The sequence below is a fragment of the Neovison vison genome, chromosome 8 (assembly GCF_020171115.1).
Source record: "Neovison vison isolate M4711 chromosome 8, ASM_NN_V1, whole genome shotgun sequence".
NCBI classification, from domain to species: domain Eukaryota; kingdom Metazoa; phylum Chordata; class Mammalia; order Carnivora; family Mustelidae; genus Neogale; species Neogale vison.
In genome coordinates this window covers 84985705-85003785 of record NC_058098.1, presented here as the reverse complement: position 1 = coordinate 85003785, position 18081 = coordinate 84985705, and the positions used below count along the sequence as shown (strand labels likewise).

Sequence of the window (18081 nt, the reverse complement as noted above, 5' to 3'; positions counted from 1 at the left end):
CAATTCCATAATTAGTGGAATATGGGTGTTGGTTGTGTGCACACCATACACTATGGTGCTTTATTTTTTCCTAAGAAACAAAATCCTGTATATTAAAAGCAGTTTCAACTTTGGCTATATTATGTAACTGCCATTTCACCTAAGTTACTGAAGAATTTTTGGAAAATATTTTTGATTTTCAAAAGCTTTTGAAAGACTGCACTTACCAAGTTCTAAGTAAAATCCAACTCCTTTTCAAAGCATGATTAAACAATCATTAGGTCAAAATGGCATGTTCCCCTCCCTCACAAAACAATCTCATTCTTTTTTCAGGTATCAGTAAATATCAACAGGATTAAGGCATAATTGCCTTTTCAGGAACAATTTACTAAAAATACAGCCAAAAAGCCAAAAATAAAACCTCTCCTTTTCAAAAAAGAATATTCCAGACACACACACATTTAATTAAAAAGGTTCTTTCTTAAAGATAATGGAGATGTTTTCTTGTTGCCAAATAAGAAATACGTTGTTATTATTTCGTATTCACCTTTTAGTTGGTTTTTACTTTAAGTTTTATATTGTTGAATAAAATATTCTTCAGTTAAACCTAAGGAATTTTTTTTTCATTCTCGTTTTAGATATTAAAATGTATGGGGGAAGGGAAAGTGTGGAAAATATAGAATAACTTGTTGAGAATTTGATCGGTTTTCAATTAAGGAATTTCATAAAGATATCTTGTTGCTGTTCTTAAATTAATTCTGCATCAGAAGCCAAGTGATTTTTTTTTTTGGTCTTGAATAGTAATGACACAGATTTTCTTTACCAATAATGTATATATTAACTACATTTAATATATCAGATACATTTCATTTCTGTATCTACAGAAAACCTTAGTGCCTGTTAATGCTTAATTACATCAGTAACAATTCTGCCAGAGTAGTGAATTTATCATTTATTTTCACAATCGAAAAAAATCAGTTTATTTGTGAAACCGCTATTTTGAACAAAATACATGAAAAAAACCTAGTAATTTTCTTTTGACATAATAAATGAAACTACTGCTTTTTGCTCTCAATAATGTAGCAGACACGAATCTGTTGACATTCAGTGTCTTTTCACCTGTTTTTCCTCTCGCGTTAATAGTCTCTAACTTAAGGGTTTTTTCTCTCAAAAAAAAAATTGTTTTCACAATCTAGGGAAATGTCTCCATATACTCTCAGTAGCTACTGAATATTGAAAAGTTCTACAACAAACGAGGTTACTTTACTGAATCATTTCAGAGCTTCAGTAAATTAATGCGGTGCTCTCGAGATGGCTTTAAGTTTTAAAATTCTTTAAAAATCGCAGATATGAGTTATCCTTTACCCACACAGCACCTCACACTTGTCCGCGTAAAGGTAAACTTTTCACGACTGGGGTCGGAGCAGAGAATACACGCTATGGGTAAAAAACACGAAGATTTCGTTAAGCACTCCACGAAAAAAAAAATGTTGACATCTTAGCATTGCTAAATGTTCTGAAGTTGCTAAATCTCCTTAAATTGCTTCACTTGTGTCACGAACATCAAAACCAAACCAGACAAACCTCTCTTCCCGGGGCAGAGGGACGAGCTGAAGACGGTTCTGCCCATTAACAGGTGGCCGGCCGGGAGGGGCCTTCGGCGTTCCCCGCCGCCGCAGCGGTCGCCGCCACCACCGCCTCCCGGGGACGCTCCGCCGGCGAGGGCGCCCTCACCTCACTGCACCTGGGGCCGCCCCCACCGCGGCCACGCACTCACCCGGCTCCCCCAAGCTCCCACGTCCTGAGGGCTTGCGGTGCCCCAGCGCCTTCTTGGCTCCTGGTTTCCACCCGGCATCACGGGGCCTCGGCACAGGCGGGAGGCCCTGGGAAAAGCACGTGCCTCTTTTCGAAGCTTCGTCCCCCGGGCGGGAACTCCCGCCGGGCCTCCGAGCGCCTGGCCACCCGTTCCCGTCTGCCGAAGTACGCAGGCGCCGAAGCTTCTAGACGCCGCCGAGTGGCCGGGCCGCGGGGACGCGGACCTACCCACCAGCAACCACCGCCCGAAGTGTGAAGTTCTGGAGCGTCCCAGGCCAAGCGGGACAAACTAACACATGCGACGAAACTGAGGCCCAGGGGTTTGAGTACCTTGCTCCGGAGGCCACACAGTTGTCCGAGCAGGCGCAAAGCCGGGTCTCCTGGTCTCTTTCCACCGAACAGCCAAGAGGATCGCTAGGCGCCCCCCTCCAGAACCCGCCTTAGAGCTGCGGGTGGGGGCAGCCTAGCACCTGGGCCTCTAGTGGCACTGGCAGCTGCTGCGTGAGCCGAGGCGGCCCGGGGCGGAACGGGCAGGGTCGGCTGTGGAGAGCGCCTGGGAAGCCCTCCAGCAGTGGTGCCCAGGCCCGTGCAGCGCGGACTGCAAGCCTCTTGGCTCCGGCCACCCTCCCAGCCTCTTCGGCACGTGCGGGCCCCGCACCCGAGGGGCCACGGCGGTCCCCGGGTGGTTCGGCCTTGGCTCCGCCTTTAACTGGAGGCGCTGCCCAAGGCGGAGCCCGCGCGGGGGCGGCTCAGCCGTGCGCATGGGGTCTTCCTGCGGGGGCGGCGCCGGCGGGCCGGGCTCAGCCGGGCTGGGGCTGCGCCCTCCCGCGGGCCTTGGCTGAGTGGGGGATAATGGGTTTGCTGGAGAAGGAAGGCGCAGAGAGCCTGAGCCGGGCCTACGGAGTCCAGGGGGTGAGGACGCGGCCGAAAAGGCTTTTCTACCACCGGAGCTCGCAGCCCTAAGACCTTGCTCCGCGCGGGACCCCGAGGGAGGGGTCGTTCTCCAAACCCGGCCTCACGCTGGGTTCTCAGGTCTCACACGGGATAAAAAGAATAGGGTGTGTTGGTCACTTCGCAGGAAACTTTTCGTTGTTTCCTTATTTCCTTCCCGCCCGTGGACAAGTTGAGCAGCTTCTCGGCCTTACACCCCGGAGATTTCAGGCCAAACAATCTGGACAGCTCCGGCTCTGGGTTTTCTGGAGGAATCGACCCACCCCTTTCCCACCTCTTTCCTGGTCTCTCAGGGCAAGATGGAACCGTCCTTTGCGACCCCCTGCTTCAAGTGGGGAGTCTTCTTCCCCTGCCAAAGTGAAACGCGTCCTTGTCGACTTTTCTAGATTTTATGTTTGCGTTTTAAAGAAACTTCACAATACGCAAAAGATAACTTGGCCACTTCTGGCAAGGGCCTGAGGGTTTAGAGGGACATCTTAGCACGTGCAAGAAATGACTCGGGTCCCCTAGCCGCCGTGAAGCCACCCGGGACAGCTCAGCAGAAAGGGAGGTTGTCTGCTGCCAAAATGCAGGACACGGATCGGTTTTTTGTCGTTTTGTTTTCTTTTCCTTTTTGGCTCAGCTCTGAAAGCATTACAGAGCTATCCTTTCCCGCCTCCGACCCTCTTCCCCTCCCCCTCTTCTGTCTGGTGCAGGCAATTAGGGTGAAGAAATCAGTGCCAGGTTCCTGCCTCTGAAGAGAAAGGAATTGCTTCGGGAATTGAGTCCTGACACCTGTCTCTGTCCTGGATGGCGAGAGGGGATGCGGGGTCAAAACGCCTGGGGGAAGAGGCCAAGCCGACCGGGAGGGCGGGACACTCCCTAAGAGAATGTTCTCTGGAGACTCCTCTTGCCACCTCCTCCCTCCTTATCGTTTGGCCTCCTGCTTCACACAGGTCATTAACACTCGGGGGTATTAACACGGGAGTCTCCCTCCTTTTAGGCTCCCCGAGACCAGGACCTGGGGCTGGAATCAGAAGAGCGACACTGACAAGCCGTTCGTTAATTTGCATTTATTTTCGGGAAATAATGTAGATAAAGGGAGGGAGGGGACTGCCTTACATTTCAACAAGTAATTTGTGATCTTCACATCGGACAAATCAAATTTACAAATTACTTTCCCACCTACTGGACGAAAAGGCCAAAGCCGAAACTGATACACGGGAGCGGGCTCTCCGCAGATTTCGGAGAATGAAGGTGCACTAAAAACTCACTAGACAAAACAGGGTTGCTTAAAGAGAGAGAAGCCGACACAGGAATTGGAACTAGGGTTTGGGGCCTGGATCGGTTTGTTTGTTTTTCCATAATGCCGTATTTTTGTTTGTTTTTTTGTTTTCTTTTGTGATTGGTCTCTAAACCGGAACTGCTACTCTCTGCTGCGACCTGGTGAAGGGATCAGTCCTACGTCCCCACCCAGCCTAGCCCCCTCCCCGTACCCTGACTTGGCTGTTTCCTCCACACTCTCGGACCCTCCCGACCCTCCGCGCCCAGCTTCCTGGAACCAAAAAGGTTCACTTTAATAAATACACAGAGGGAGAAGGTGTGAGAGGGCAGGTCAGCTTTGCAACAACTGAAAAAATAAAAGCGCCACCGTTTAAGGAAGAGAGGAAGGGGGACAGAGGGAAAATATTTTTTGCTTTTGTTTTATATATATGTGTGTATATATATGTATATATATGCTGTATATATCTTAAAGTTCTATTTCCTGGGCGCTAAGACGAGATATGTTCAGTTCAACCAACAGCAACTAAAAAGTTTAAGTGGTCCCTGGAACGGACCCGACTATGTACAGCATTCCCGCCGAGGCGGAAGCTTGAGCCAGTTCTACGCAGGGCGGGGCTGTGCGCGAGAGGCCAGCGGCGCTCCTCCCTCGGGCCCTGTCCCAGCGCACCCCGCTGGGGAGGAGAAAGCGCCGGGAAGGTCTGGCCTGCAGGCGGGGAGCTGGGCCGAGGGCAGCTGAAGGAGCGGTAGTCTGCAAGCGGGAAACAGTGGCTGTTTTGATTTGGGGTGGAGTGTGGGTGCACTCCAATGGGCAGACACATGCCAGTTAGTGATTCCAGTGTCCAGAAAGAATAAATAAAAGTGTAGGGCTCAAACAGCGAGTTAGAGCAAAGAGCCTCCGAAGGCTGCAAGTGCATAACAACTGCCCAGAAAGAAAGACTGGAGGAGAGTGGCTTAGGAGTTCGTTAGGAGTTGAGGAGGAGAGCACCCAGCTCTCCCCATATAGAACTGCGGGCCAAGCCGAGGCACCGGTCCCCTCATTCAAGGGGTGGGCGGGTCTGCACATCCCCCAAACAAGTGGCAGAAGGATGAGGGCGGCAGTGCAGGCAAAGGGCATCTTTTAGGGGCATGATAATTCAGGTCTGCAGAAGCCGAGGCAAAGGCGGGCGGTGCAGCAGCAGCAACAGGACGGGGACCACGGAGGGCGCAGGTAGTTGCGTTTCTTCTCCTCTTCCTTCCATTCCTGGGCTCACAAGACCTGGAACCGCCACGAGGCTTGGTCCTTATAGTCCAGACAGTCGGGCGAATTGAAGTTGAGTTTCCAAGCAGAGGAAGCAGCGGCGGCGCCAGGCTCCTTGTAATCCAAGCAGTCGGCAGAGTTGAAGGCGAGCCCTGAGCCGCCGTAACCCTGGTGGTGATGGTGATGATGGTGGTGATGGTGGCCTGAGGACTGGCTCAACGGGTGGTGCGCATGCGGGTGGTGGTGATGGTGGCCGGCCATCGAGGAAGGTGCCATAGGGCTGAGCTGGTGCGGGTGGTGATGCGAGTGCATGGGCGCTAGGTAGGAGCTGCAGTCCACACCGCCAAAGTAGGAAGAGGAGGGCGCGGGGTAGCCCTGCCCGTAACTGCCGCCCTGGCTGTAGGACATGGGATAAGAGGCTGCGGCCGAAGCGGCGCCTGCAGCAACCGAGCGCTGCATGCACGAGGCGTTGCTAGGCGCGGCCAGTGGCTCGGGCACTGACACCGACGCGGGCGCTGAGCCTGGCGAGATGGAGGCCGGACTCCAGATGGATGAGGCAGCCGGCGTACTCAATGACGACGGGACTGCCACCGCCGGGTTCCCACCCAGGCCTGCGGCCGCTGCCGCCGCTGGGTTGGCAGAGGCGCTGGATCCCGAGCTAGAGGACGAGGCGGAGCTGGACACAGCGGGCGGCGTGAACTGGCCGCTGCTTTCCGAGCCCGAGCTCTCCCGCACCGGAGACGACTTTTTCTTGGCTGGGCGGCTCTTGGTCCCGCTGCCGCTCTGCTGCTGCTGGCGGCATTTGGCACGGCGATTCTTGAACCAGACCTGCAGTGGGCGAATGGGGAAGAGAGTGTCAGGGGGGCGAGTTGAGCTTGCGGCTCCCCCGCCTTTTGTACCCACTACCCGTCCTAGGGTCTCTCCTCTCTCTCCTACCGAGACCTCCGCCCCTCCCCATCTCCGGCCAGGCCAGCCCACGTCCGTGGTCCCAGCTCCCCCACCCTCCCCCATTCCTCAGACCAAAGATCCTCCTCTGGCAAAGTAGGGATGTGCACCTCCCCTCCCCCAGCGCAACTCTGCCCTAGGGCGGAACATTTGCGTCTGTCCAGCCAGAAGTTCAGCCATCTCTAAACTGCTGCCGTTGGCTGCTTCCCAACAACCTCGTGTATGTTTGGAGGCCCTGTCTTCTATGAATAGAGCAGACGAAACTGTGGAGAGGAACGAAGGAGACCGCAGAGCACAGGACAGTCACCAAGTCTGAGATGGGGGAGCCAGTCGGCCCCTGGAGGCCTCGCGCTGGGCAAGGCCAGGAGGCCGAACAGAGGCAGTACACTCGGGGTACTAGGGAAGGAAGCCTGAGCAGAATTTCGTTGGGCTTCTTGGCTCCAAGTGGGAAACCAAATGGGGCAAAGTTCTCACTCCTCTTGGAGGACCCCGGTACATGGCAGAACATTCCTGGTTTTTTCTCGAGCCTCGGGCGGAAGAAGACGAGATAAAAGGCTCTTGAGAAGAGTTCTGAGTTATAATCCAAACAGTATTTTTATCGCAAAAACCAGAAACAGCAAAGCCGGTAGCCGGGTTTTGCGTTCGGCATCCTCTCTGGGCAAAGGAAGAATCTAATCACACCGGCGCCACCCATGGAGTGCACTCGGACAGGGCACCGGGCTCTGGCCAAGCTCCACTCTTCCATTTCCAGGATCCCCGGGATGCATGGCAAAAGCAGAGGCAGGATTCAAGACCCGGAAGAAAGCTGCCAAATCCTGGAATGGCCGAAGAAGCAGGGGCAAGTGTCGGGCCCTCTAGGCACTTTAGCTTGTTCCCCCTAAATTCTTAAAAGGACTTTCGAAGGCGCCCTGGGACCAAGGGCAGAATCCAGTTACAAAAGCTAGTTACTTTAACTGTGCCCCTCTCCCAGGCCCGGGCTGAGCGCTAGGGGGAGTCTGAGAGGGGCTGCCCAGTCCGTAGGCCCGCCCCACACCAGACCTCCCTTCCCTGGCCCTCTCCAACCATACCCAGGGCCCCTACCCTGACCCTGGAGCCCGGGGCACGCGCACCTGGACTCTGGACTCCGGCAGATTGATCTTGAGCGCCACCTCCTCGCGCATGAAGATGTCAGGGTAGCGAGTCTTGGCGAAGAGCGCCTCGAGCACGTCCAGCTGCGAGCGTGTAAAGGTGGTGCGCTCCCGCCGCTGCTTCCGCGGGGTGGCTGAGGGGACACGCGGGGGCGCCTCGGGTCAGCGGTGGTCACGCGGACCCCCGCTAGAGGACGCAGACAGGCCCCCGTCAGGCCCTGTGCGAGGCCGTTGTGAAAGACAGCCGATCTCCAAGCGAAAGAAAACTCCCCCGGAAGGCCGAGCCTGAGAGGCCACAGGTGGGAGAAAGTGCATGTGTGCGACTGGGAACCAGTGTCTTCCCGACTCTAGAGTTGCCCCTTTCCCTTCCTCTCGGAGGTTAAGAAAGGAAAAGAAGTTGTACAATCTCCCTTCTTTTCTTTCACCACCTCCCCCCACAACTCATCCTCCGGCTGGAGCATGGGTAAGGGGTGAGCAGAAAAACGACCTGGAAAACACTTTCCGAAGGAATAAATGAAGGTGAAGGAGTGGGAGCTAGGGGGGAGAAAAAGCTACAGTTCGTCTCAAGCCTTTCACATTTCACATTCGCAGTGCAAAAGTTGCTGCAGACCAACAATGCAGAGGACAGATTAATTAGGGAGGAAGAACCCCTCTTCTTCATCTCTTGGCCCTTCCTGTCAGGGCCTAGAGAGTATCCAGATTTCTCATTCAATATTGGGGGAAAGGAACAGACACACACACCCCAAAAATGCCACCCATGAGAAATGAATCCATGGGTAAATGCACTCTGTGCTGCTGGTGGGACCACAGCAAGAGACAGGTTACCGTGTGGTCAGGCTGGGAAGGCATACCTTGCACGACTTCACTGGCCTGGCCCAAGTCACCCACCAGCGGCTGCCCCCTGAGCCTGCAACGTGCAGTGCATTGTAGGCAGACTAGCCAGCCGGCTCCCTGGGCCTGCTCAGCCACAAAGTGCATGCCCAAACTCGAGAGTCTGGGGTGCCCAAAATTTGCAGGGCCTGGGGACAGGGACCAGTGCTCACCTGGGTAGCCCACGGAAGGATGTAGGAGGTCCATGGCTGGCCCAGCCAGGCCCAGTCCGTTCATGCCATATGGGGGTTGTTTGAGGTAAGACATCATGCTAACAGCCGGGTGGAGGCGCCCGGACGGATCCAGGGGGCCGGGGCCAGGCGCAGTGCGGGGCTCCCACTGCGCAGTCCTTCAAGCTCTGTTCCTTCTGGGGGCCCGGCCTATGGAGACAGGAGACACATGTAAACAGTGATTGAGAGCCATCTCGGCTACCTGGTCTCATCTGGGATGGGGAGAAACGCAGGCTTATGGAACTTAGCAGGGCGGTCAATTCGGCTCTACAAGGCCTTAGCCCAAAGACCACAGCTTCTTTTGAAAAGTAAGCTTTTCTGGATCGCCATTGCCTCTTTTCAGGCTTGGAATGGGTAAAAGACACTCGTAGGGCGTCGCTAGGAGTGAGGAGTGGTTAAAAGCAGGGCCAAGCGGGAAAGGTGGGAACCTGAAAGGTCCCAAGTTTAGGCAAAATTCTGGTCTGGTAGGAGCCGGCCTCAACACTGCAAAAGCAAACGTTTACTCGGGCCAGTGAGGCAGCCTGCCCAGGGCACAAGGGGTTGTTTCGTTTTGTTTGAAAGCGGGACGGAAAGGTAGAGACTCCAGAGAGCTAAGATGAGGCACTGCGGGGGGTCTAGCAGCACCTGGGCCTCTCTGGGACGCACTGCCTACTTAGAAGAGCACATTCCTTCCCAGGTCTCCGCCACTGGGTCTGGGCCCCAGAGACCACAGCCACCCCTCCAGTTAACTTTCTCAGTGCCCAGCCGCTGAAAGATTGCTCACCGGAATCCCACCACACCTGAACCGCAGTTACAGGCCCTGGGCCCGCAGAGGCGGCCAGAAGACGCAGAAGGGGCCACGGTAGAGGTGGCGGCTCTAAGACGCCGCGGGAGGTCAGGGGCGCCTCGCCACGGCCGCACAAGCCCTTCTTCGCGAACGCGAGCGGGTCCTTCTTTCTGCAGGGTCCTGGTTGCGGACAGTGTCGTCCCGGCGGAGGCTGAAAGGTGACCCGCCCAGCACCCCAAAGGGTCTCACAGATTTGGGAGGCCTGAGTGCAGCGTTCCCGTGTGCTCCCTTCCTATCCTATTAGATGAACCCGCAGCCCCAAGACCCTATGGAGACTAGACAACTAGGCCTCGGCGGCGTAGCTCACGCTGACGGGGACTGGAAGGTCGAAGCCTCGCTTCCCTGGTTGTCTCCAATCTGAGGCGTTATTCTCAGACGTAGAAAGTGGAGCTAGGGAAGTGCGGCCAGGGCCCCAGGAGACCTGTCGCTTCACCCCGCGTCGCGGGAATTCAAAGCAGGCCCGGGGCCCGGGCTAGGGAGTTCAGGGAGAGCAGTTAGAGCTAAAGAAGTCTCCAGCTCCAATCCTCCAGGACCTAGGGTCTGGGCTGGGGCAACACAGTTTGCAGGGAAGGGGACGAAAAGGAAGCAGCCGGGGCTCTAGAGCCGAAAGAGAGGAGGACGTCAAGCCGAGGCGCCTCTGCTAGGCTGCAGCGTGAGTTTTCAAAGACTTTCTTCAAACTTAGCACTTGGGCTCGGTTACTTCGGAGGAGGCGGGGGAGGGGGCGCGGGGCCGAAGCAGAGATCTGGGGTCTTCCGCGCACCGGGAGGGAAGCGAGGCCGCCCCCCAGCCCCGCCCACCTGCTGGGGACCTGGGAAGCCGCGACCCATGTGAGGAAGGGGAGGTAAGAACGACCAACGCGCTCCCGGAGTCCAGGGCGGCCCCGCGGCGTTCTCCTTACCTGCCCTCAGCTGCCGGGGCCGCTCACCATCTACCTCGCGCCCTCACACAGACCCGAGGGACAGCCAACCTGCAAAACAGAGCGGCACAGAAATTACTCGCCGGGCCGGAGGGTTGGTCTAGGATCCCCGGATTTCTTTCTTTCCCCAACTTCCCTCCCTCCTCTCTTTCTTTCCAGTGGCTTTGTGCGTGTCCCTCTAGGTTTCACTTTATTGCACAGACACTTTGTTTGCAAAGCCCTACGCGTTCCTGAGACACTACCTCGCCCGGGACCGCGCCGAGGGGCCGCAAAGGTTGGGTGGGGGTGAAAGGGGCAGAGTTGGGAGGTGGCTCGCGGTTGCAGTTGCATTCCCGATACAACGTGGAGGCGGTGGGGGCTAGGGAAGTCCTGCAGAGGCACTTTGCAAACTAAATAAATCAAGCGATTTACCTTGTCGGAGTGGCTTGTCTTGCCGGGTTGTTTAGGTGATTGGAAATGTAGCCTGATGAAGATTGATCACCTTTCTACTGCCCTCCCCGGGTATGTGAACGCGAGGTGAGTGCGTAACGGGGCTATGCTGCCAATCCCCGGCCCCGCGCGGGCTGAGTGACAGGGAGCCGGGCAATGGCAGCACGAGCCGGGGGTTACCTCCGCGCGCCCCCGCCCTCCTCCGCCCCCTGCACCCCGCCCTCACCGCCCGCCCGCCCCGCCCCGGTCGCGCGCTAACTCCAGGGCTTGGCTGACAAACGCCGCGCAGAGCTAGGCGAAGACAGCGAACGCAGCGCCAGAGCCCTGTCCGCAGAGGGGGACGCCAGTCCCGAGGCCGTCCCGGGGTCCCCGCCCTTCCCTCGCCCTTTCGGCGCCCGTGAGGGAGTGGCAGAGAGGAGACGAGGTGCTGGAAAACCGGTTCCCTCGCTCCCCTGTGCGCCACTCGAATGGGCGGCCCGGCTGTGGGCTCGAGGACTTCGGAGCCGCGGGCTGGAGTGGAGGGGGCCCCCGGCCCCTCTCGCGGCGCCGCGGGCCCCAGCGTCTTCTTTCACCGCGCCACCACCTGCAGACGGACGCCGCGGGCGGCTCGTGCTGGCACAGGCTACTTTGTCGAGCGCAGGAGCGGCTCTGGGTGCGCAGATCCCGCCTCGGCGCCTCGGGACTCCAGCGCCCGGGAACAGCACCCGCCGGGGAGGCACCGCCACATACCTGCTCCTCGGCGTCTCCTGGGGTTCACAGTCCCCACGAAGGGTGTTTGCAAATCTTAAACGCTTCTTCTCAAATGTTGGAGCTCAGCGTCTCCTATCCCTGACACACACTCTTCTTCTGAATCTAAAGATTTTAATGGGAAACTTTCTCTTTCACACTCAGTCTCTGTCTCCTTCCCGGGCTCCTTCTACCAGGGACGATCTGGCGGAAAACGTGGCCACAGACCCCTGCCCTCAATTTCTTTCTCACACACTGCGGAAGGAGCCTTCTTGGGGCGATTTCCCCGGATTGTTCGTACTGGCGAAGCCCATTTCCCAGCCGAACAAACTTTTCAACCCCGTGTACCTGGTGCACTTTTCAAAGAGCCAAAAATAAAAATTCAAAAAAAAAATGTTTTCGCCCCAACCCTGAGCAAGGCGATTCTTGTAAGTGGCACCTCCTTCTGAATATTAGGCACCACTTTACTCCCTTTCGAGGAATTCCTACCCCTTTTTCCTAACCCCCCCTCCCCTCCATCCCAACGGGCGGAGTGAAAAGTTTGAACAGGAATAAGTGTGAGGGTGAGTCAAGGAGCCGCCAGGCGCAGCGCGGTGGGGAGCGCCAGCGCTGCCGGGGCCGCGAGGTCGGGCACCTAGAGCGGACTGGGTTCTGGACAAGGAGGAGGAGGAGAAGGAAGGGGGAGCCCGCTGAGTGAAAAAGGACCGCGGCCGCCGCTCATCAAAGTGCTTCCCCCTCCCCCAAGCGACACTTTCCTTTGGAGTCCGAATAAAATACGGTAACAGAATATGATGGAGGGCACACTGTTTCCTTAACTGCTTCTCAAAGGACCCGGGAGATCTTCTTAGGACCTTTAATAAGGCTTTGGTCGGTTCTTTTGTTGATCTCTCAAAATCAACTCCTTCTAATTGAAGTTGGAGCTGAAAGCGAGCTAATGTTCAAAGAAAGTGGCCGCCAGACCAACGAAATTACATTTTTTTTTTTTTTTTGGACGATGAGGGAACATCTAATCAAAGGGGCAAAGGAGGAGGGGTGAGAGTGGGGGAGTATGAAGGAGAAAAGGAGGTTTTACAAGATCCTTCTCTGGTTCACAAAAGTCAGCGACACGGGCGCTTCTCTCCAGAACAAAGACACCGCAGCCCATTCACAAAAGGGAAAGAAAGACAGAGAGAGAGAAAAAACTATAAAAGAACGAGAGAAAAGGAAAAAACACGAGAGAGAAAAAGCTTTAACAGGAAAAGAAACTGCGCAGAGCGCAGCGCTGACCCGGGCGAGGACACAACTTAGGCTCTCGCAGAGGCCCCCGCGGGGAGTAGCCCGCGAGGCCCGCGGCTCAGGGCCCCTGCGACGGTGCAGAGGTTTAAAGAAAGAAATGGAATACACCCCGCCTCCAGTTCTGGGGAAAGGCGCGGGCAGGAGGGTACTAGTTTTTGGGGGAAGACTATGCGGGCGCCCAGGAGTGCGTTGCAGCAGCGTCTGCGTCCCCAGACCGCGCAGCCCAGCCCAGGCCTGCGCGCTCTGTGCCTGGGTGTAGCCCTCTGCTGCCGGGGTGCATGCCCTAATCCCAGCCCCGAAACCTCTCGCACTCCTGCCTGCTGCGGGCCCTATTTCGCCTGCAGCTGCAGAGCCCGGCCGAGGTCCGGAGCTGCGAGGTGGGGCCGCTGTGCGCGCTGGAATGTGCTCAGAAGGTCCCCAGGGCCCGCCACGCGGGAGTCCGGCGCTCTCGCTTCCAGATGCTGCCACGGTCTCGGGGAAGTTGGGAGGTATCAAGTAGCATACCACCCCCCCGCCCATGAAAGTATTTATCTAATCCTAAATTGCAGGCGAATTTTCTTAATGCTCAACCCATAAAACCCCAGGATTAAGAAAAGAGAGGAAGAGGGAGGAGTGTAGAGAGGAAGAAAGACTGAGATGAAAGTTTCTTGTACGCGGCGTGGAGGACTGAGGCGGCCGTCGCTAGGCAAATGTCCAGGTGGGAGACGCTGGGCCAGAAGCCGCGACTGTTCCAACAACGGCCGCAGGGCAGGGAGGGGGATGTGGGGGCCTCACCGAGGGAGAGCACATCCACCCAGCTCCAGGCCCCCGAGCCGGGGAGAAGGGTTGTGGGAGCTGGGCCCTGGGACCCGGATCCAGCACCCAGGTGACCTCGAGGCCGGGCCAGACTCTGGGGGACACTTGGGAGAGGGGGAGGGGTTTGGCGTCGGGGTCGTGGGATTCTGGCCAGGGGCGGAAGTTCTGCACCGGCCCGCGGGCTGTGCCCAAGCCAGCAGGCTGCCAACGCTCCTCCTCCTCAGCGACCCCTGGGCCCACAGTTTCTTTTCCCGCAGCGCGGGCTTTCTGGTTCCGGGCCTCTCCGCACGCTGGGCTTGCGCCTGCGCTCAGCGGGCAGCCTCTGGGCACAACGCGACTAAATCCGGACGCGGCGCCTTCGCCGCGGGCCTGACCCTCCTAGTCCCGGGGGTCGGCGCTCCGCCGCCGCTGCGGGGCGTGCGGGCGCCACAGAGCAGCCCAAATGGAAACCCCGCGGGGCTCGGGACTGGGGCAGGAGGAACAGCAAGTGTGGGGCTAGGGAACATCTGTCACTTGACAGGTCGGGAGCGGCCGTGGGGAGCCGTCTCTCCGCGAGGCTCCTCGGGAGGGAAGGTTCCCCGAATCCAGCGTAAAAGGGATGGTGATGCTGGCCGTCCAAGCCCCAGGCAGCTTGGGTTTCGTCTGCCCGCTTCCCTTGGGGTTCGAGTCGGGTTGAGAGCTTCTTCCGGAGAGCGGCAGCCGGCTCCGCTCTCCTGCGTGAATGAACAGGACAAATACTCAATTTCCTTTACTTCTGTAACTTTTCAGTAACTTCTTAAAATCCTTTTCATGAAGAAATCTACCGTAGCAAGTTTTATCATTTTGAAAGACTGTCAGTTGAAGGTAGCTGCATACTTTTCGAACGGAATTTGTGTATTTGTGTGTAAATGTACATGTATGTATGTGTGTGTACGTTTATTTTGATCTAGGCTAAAGTATAAACGCTAGTGGACTGTTTTCTGTCTCTAGACTTGTTGAACGAGCTTTCTTTGTTTCAAACACTTCTGTAGAGTGATGGTAACTACTATCAAATCGCCAGTTTTTTTCTGTAGCCTAGAACTTATTAAAAGTTCTCGTTCCTTCATCTTATACATACACACCTGCACACATTTACCCTCCTCGCCAACAATAATCATCTTCCTTTCACTTCAGTACCTGCAGACTTTCGAGTTATCAGAAATCATAATTTTTCCTCCTAAGTGCAACATTAACAATTGAAAATAATGTGGAAAATTCATCAAGATATTAGCAGTTTTCAGTGCTGTGGAATCACAAATTTCCTCATATCTTTAACAACAGAGAGGGCCCTTTACAGAAAAAGATAGTTTACACTGCTTATGAAAATACAACTAACTGCTTTTCAGTTCGCATTCGTGTGTCAGCAGGGCTCTCTCGGGATGGTGTAAACTTACTCAGCTCCAAATACAGCCTAGTATCCTGCTCTGCATTCAAGGGAACCATTTTTTTCAACATGAAAAGTCTTATGGATACAGGAACTTCTCAAATCAGTGTCAAGTTTTCATTATAAGGAAGTAGCAGCAGTGGTTAAGGTAAGAAAGTTTCTGCTTTTATTGAAAATTTATATATGACTCAGTATTGTAATAAATAAACAGAAAACCATTTTCACACAAAAAAATGACAGTGCTATGCTAGAGAAGAAAATATTAATTGGGGGATTTACTCATAGTGGCAAGACAGACTTTTATCAATACAGAATAAATATTAACAGCATTCTTGAGCCAATGTTGAGACCCAACAAAATGTAGGAACCAAGCTAGATGTAATAAATAATTATCTAGAGAAAAAGATGGCGCATTCTCAGATGATAAGACCGCCTTTGTAAACTGATGCATGTCAATTAGTCCCATCCTCATAGCTCACCTTCAAATCACAGGACTGTCTCAGCCTACATTAAAAGGCCATCCTCTAAGGAAAACAGAGGACAGGAACTCTATTATCCTTACAGTGAAATGCAAAACAACTGCAGAAAATCCCACTGGTAAATAGAACACAGTTTAATAAGTAGATTGAGTATGATCTAACTATAAAATTTAGGTAAGAGTCAAGTGTTACATATGGCAGGACTGGAAAAATCATTCATGACACTTTTCTTATCCCCCACATACCCCCCCCACCATTATGCTATTAACAACAACAAGAACAACAACAACAATAACAACAAAAATGTTCCAAATTTTCCTCCCATCAAAAACTGAGGGAAAATAATGAGGGAAGGGTTTTTTTTTTTCTTTCTTCTTTGAGCACTCTCTTGAATACTCTTAATACCAATCACTCACAAGGTATCTGTGCAAATTTATTTCACATGATTACAAGGAAATTAACAACTCACACACAAAAAATATCCTTAAACAAAGCTCTTTTGGAGTTCTATTATCCAGAAAGGAGGGAGGAAAAGGGGTGGTGGTAGTCGTAAAGAAGTACAATCCAGCCCCCCAAAATGTTAAAAGTTTTACATCAACAACGAGTCTGACATTTTCTAGTCTGGGGACCCAAGAGTAAAATATTGGGAGACTCTGGTCCGGTACTATTGAAGAACACATTTCTCTTCTTTCTTGGCCATTTTGCCTTTGTTTTGTTCCAGAGTTCGCTCCAAATGCTCATCTTCTTCTTCAGCCCTAGAAGTCAAACAGGAAACAAATTTATTTTTCTTCGTGGAGGGCAAAGCCACACTCTCCTCTCACCTCGCAATCCGAGCCCCAGCGGGAATGAGGCTGCTGGGACCAGCGGGGGGTTGCCCCCGGGGGGGGGGCACGGAGGCCTCTGGACTGAACTTCCCGAAAACTTCATGGCCCCTCAGCTGGTGGCAGAGACTCGACCCCCCCCCCCGACCCCACGGACGACTCACTGCTTCTCCTGCGCGTCCAGGTCCCTGACGAGCGCGTCGCGCTTGTTCACCAGGGCCACCAGCTCGTCCAGCAGGAGTTGCTCGCGTCGCTTCTGGGCCTCGGTCTTCTGCCAGTCTGCAGGGGACGGGAGGCTCGTTACCCACCCGCAGAGCCTCGGCACCCCACCCCCCCACCTTTCCAATTTCCTTGTATCTCTCCGCAAACCATGTTAGAGAGCCACTAGATAGTGTTTTAAGGGGAGTCTGGCCATCGTGGTGAGCATTTCACCCTAAAACCTAACTTTCTAAACCTTTCCCGTAGATGGGCTCGGCTACCGCTGGGCTGGAACCTGCAAGAGACCAGGTGTGAGCCGGTGGCCAGCCGGAGGTGCGCACCTGATTCCGCAAGAGTGGGGGGAGGGAGAGTTAGAGGCCCAGAAAAGATCGGCCGGAGACTTGGTGGTGGGGGAAGTGGGCAAATGAGGGGGCGGGAAGTAGAGATAGGCGATAAAAATCACTCTGAAAAGGCTAGAGAATCTGCTTGAGAACCTTTCCTCCTCCCCCACCCCCATGCTCACCCCATACAGCCCATTCTTCGCTAATTTCCTCTTCGCTCTATTTTAGCAGTTGGATGTATCTCACACTGGGCGCCATATGCTTCACAATAACTTTAAAAGTAGTGAATCGGCTAATTAGCATTTTTCTTTGAAGTAAAAAATAAATTTGCTCTGCAATATTACACTGCAGCTCTCGATCGCATCACAGCCAGTTTTCTTTTGGAGAGGTTTGCTGGGTGGTTTAAAATCAAAGCACTTCTGCAAAGGAAAAATTACATACTTCTTTTTGAAACCCCACGTTAAGGGTTGGAAAATCCGATGGCCAGTGCTCTTTCCATGCGTATGGGCAGGGTTTTTTGAAGGTTTTAGGACCCAATAATATATTTGCTAATCGTCGCTGGTCTGATAATTTCCTTAAGATGAGCAGCAGTTTCGTTTAATAAAAACAGGACCAAATCGAACATTTAAAGCACTTTTAAAACCAATGCCAACTGCTCTTTGGCCAGACTGTAAGGGCTTGTAGCTGTCAATCAACCCCCAGTCTACCCCGCCTCCCTCATTAGGAAGGTAAACAATGAAAAGAAGAAGTAGATGATGAGGCAGATAGCAGAACAAATGAGGACCTGGAGGGAAACAGGACACCAGCTTTTTAAAAAAAAAAAAAAAACCAAAAAAAAAAAAAAAACCGGGGCCACTGACTCATGCAGCCCCCTCCCCCAGCAAATGCACTTTCCAAAAAACAGAGGAGTGCAATCCTTTCGGGTTTCTCTCTTCTCTCTCCATTGCCCTGGGCAATCATGTTAAAACTCACATGGCTGGTGCTTATTCAGATAAACCTAACAATGCACACCGCTGGTTACCATGTGAATCTTCACAAACCACACAAGAATGTGCTGGTTCAAATCCCCCGGACCCCCTCCAAAGCAAAATTTATTCAAGACAGCAAACTGCTCAGCAGCTTTATGAAAGCAAATGGTGCTAGAGGGAATTCTATCTTGTATTTACAAATTAAAAATTAGATGCATCATCATGCAATAAAGGTTAGAATAGCAGCAAAAAGCTAGAATGGTTTATTCAATTTTACCACTATTCCTTTCTTTATAAGCTCTCATACATACATACATATATATGAAACATGGTATGTATTAATTATCCACATTTGATACAAAAATCACACAAGTACATTAAATATCTGGTCACATTACAGTCTTATTAAAAGAAGTGAAATATTCTATAGCATGGGAAGAAGTAAAGAAACTATTACTATGCAAAGTTTTTTTCTGAATATAAGAAA

General features: G+C 53.4%; 2 protein-coding genes and 1 long non-coding RNA gene across 9 annotated transcripts in view; 1 reads left to right on the top strand and 2 right to left on the bottom strand.

Annotated features, from left to right (window-relative positions):
• Positions 1 to 3811: 3811 nt before the first annotated feature.
• Positions 3812 to 9490, bottom strand: OTX1 (orthodenticle homeobox 1). Its single transcript, XM_044262451.1, has 4 exons — positions 9181 to 9490; positions 8361 to 8567; positions 7300 to 7451; positions 3812 to 6073 (listed from the first exon to the last, which is right to left on the bottom strand). Exons 2-4 carry the CDS (start codon positions 8455 to 8457, stop codon positions 5255 to 5257), a joined length of 1068 nt encoding a protein of 355 aa, XP_044118386.1. The 5' UTR covers positions 8458 to 8567; positions 9181 to 9490; the 3' UTR covers positions 3812 to 5254.
• A 3653-nt stretch (positions 9491 to 13143) lies between these two features.
• Positions 13144 to 16074, top strand: LOC122916523. The gene is made up of 3 exons (XR_006386213.1): positions 13144 to 13287; positions 14771 to 14935; positions 15988 to 16074. It is a non-coding gene; the product is annotated as an uncharacterized LOC122916523 (long non-coding RNA).
• EHBP1 (EH domain binding protein 1) overlaps positions 14931 to 18081 on the bottom strand; it is a 442694-nt gene continuing 439543 nt past the window's right edge. For all 7 annotated transcript variants that reach the window (XM_044264063.1, XM_044264061.1, XM_044264066.1 and 4 more), the window contains 2 exons: positions 16252 to 16366; positions 14931 to 16021 (listed from right to left, as the gene is read on the bottom strand). In XM_044264063.1, coding sequence (XP_044119998.1) covers positions 15931 to 16021; positions 16252 to 16366 — 206 coding nt within the window. In that variant the 3' untranslated portion in view covers positions 14931 to 15930. The remainder of the gene's footprint in view (positions 16022 to 16251; positions 16367 to 18081) is intronic.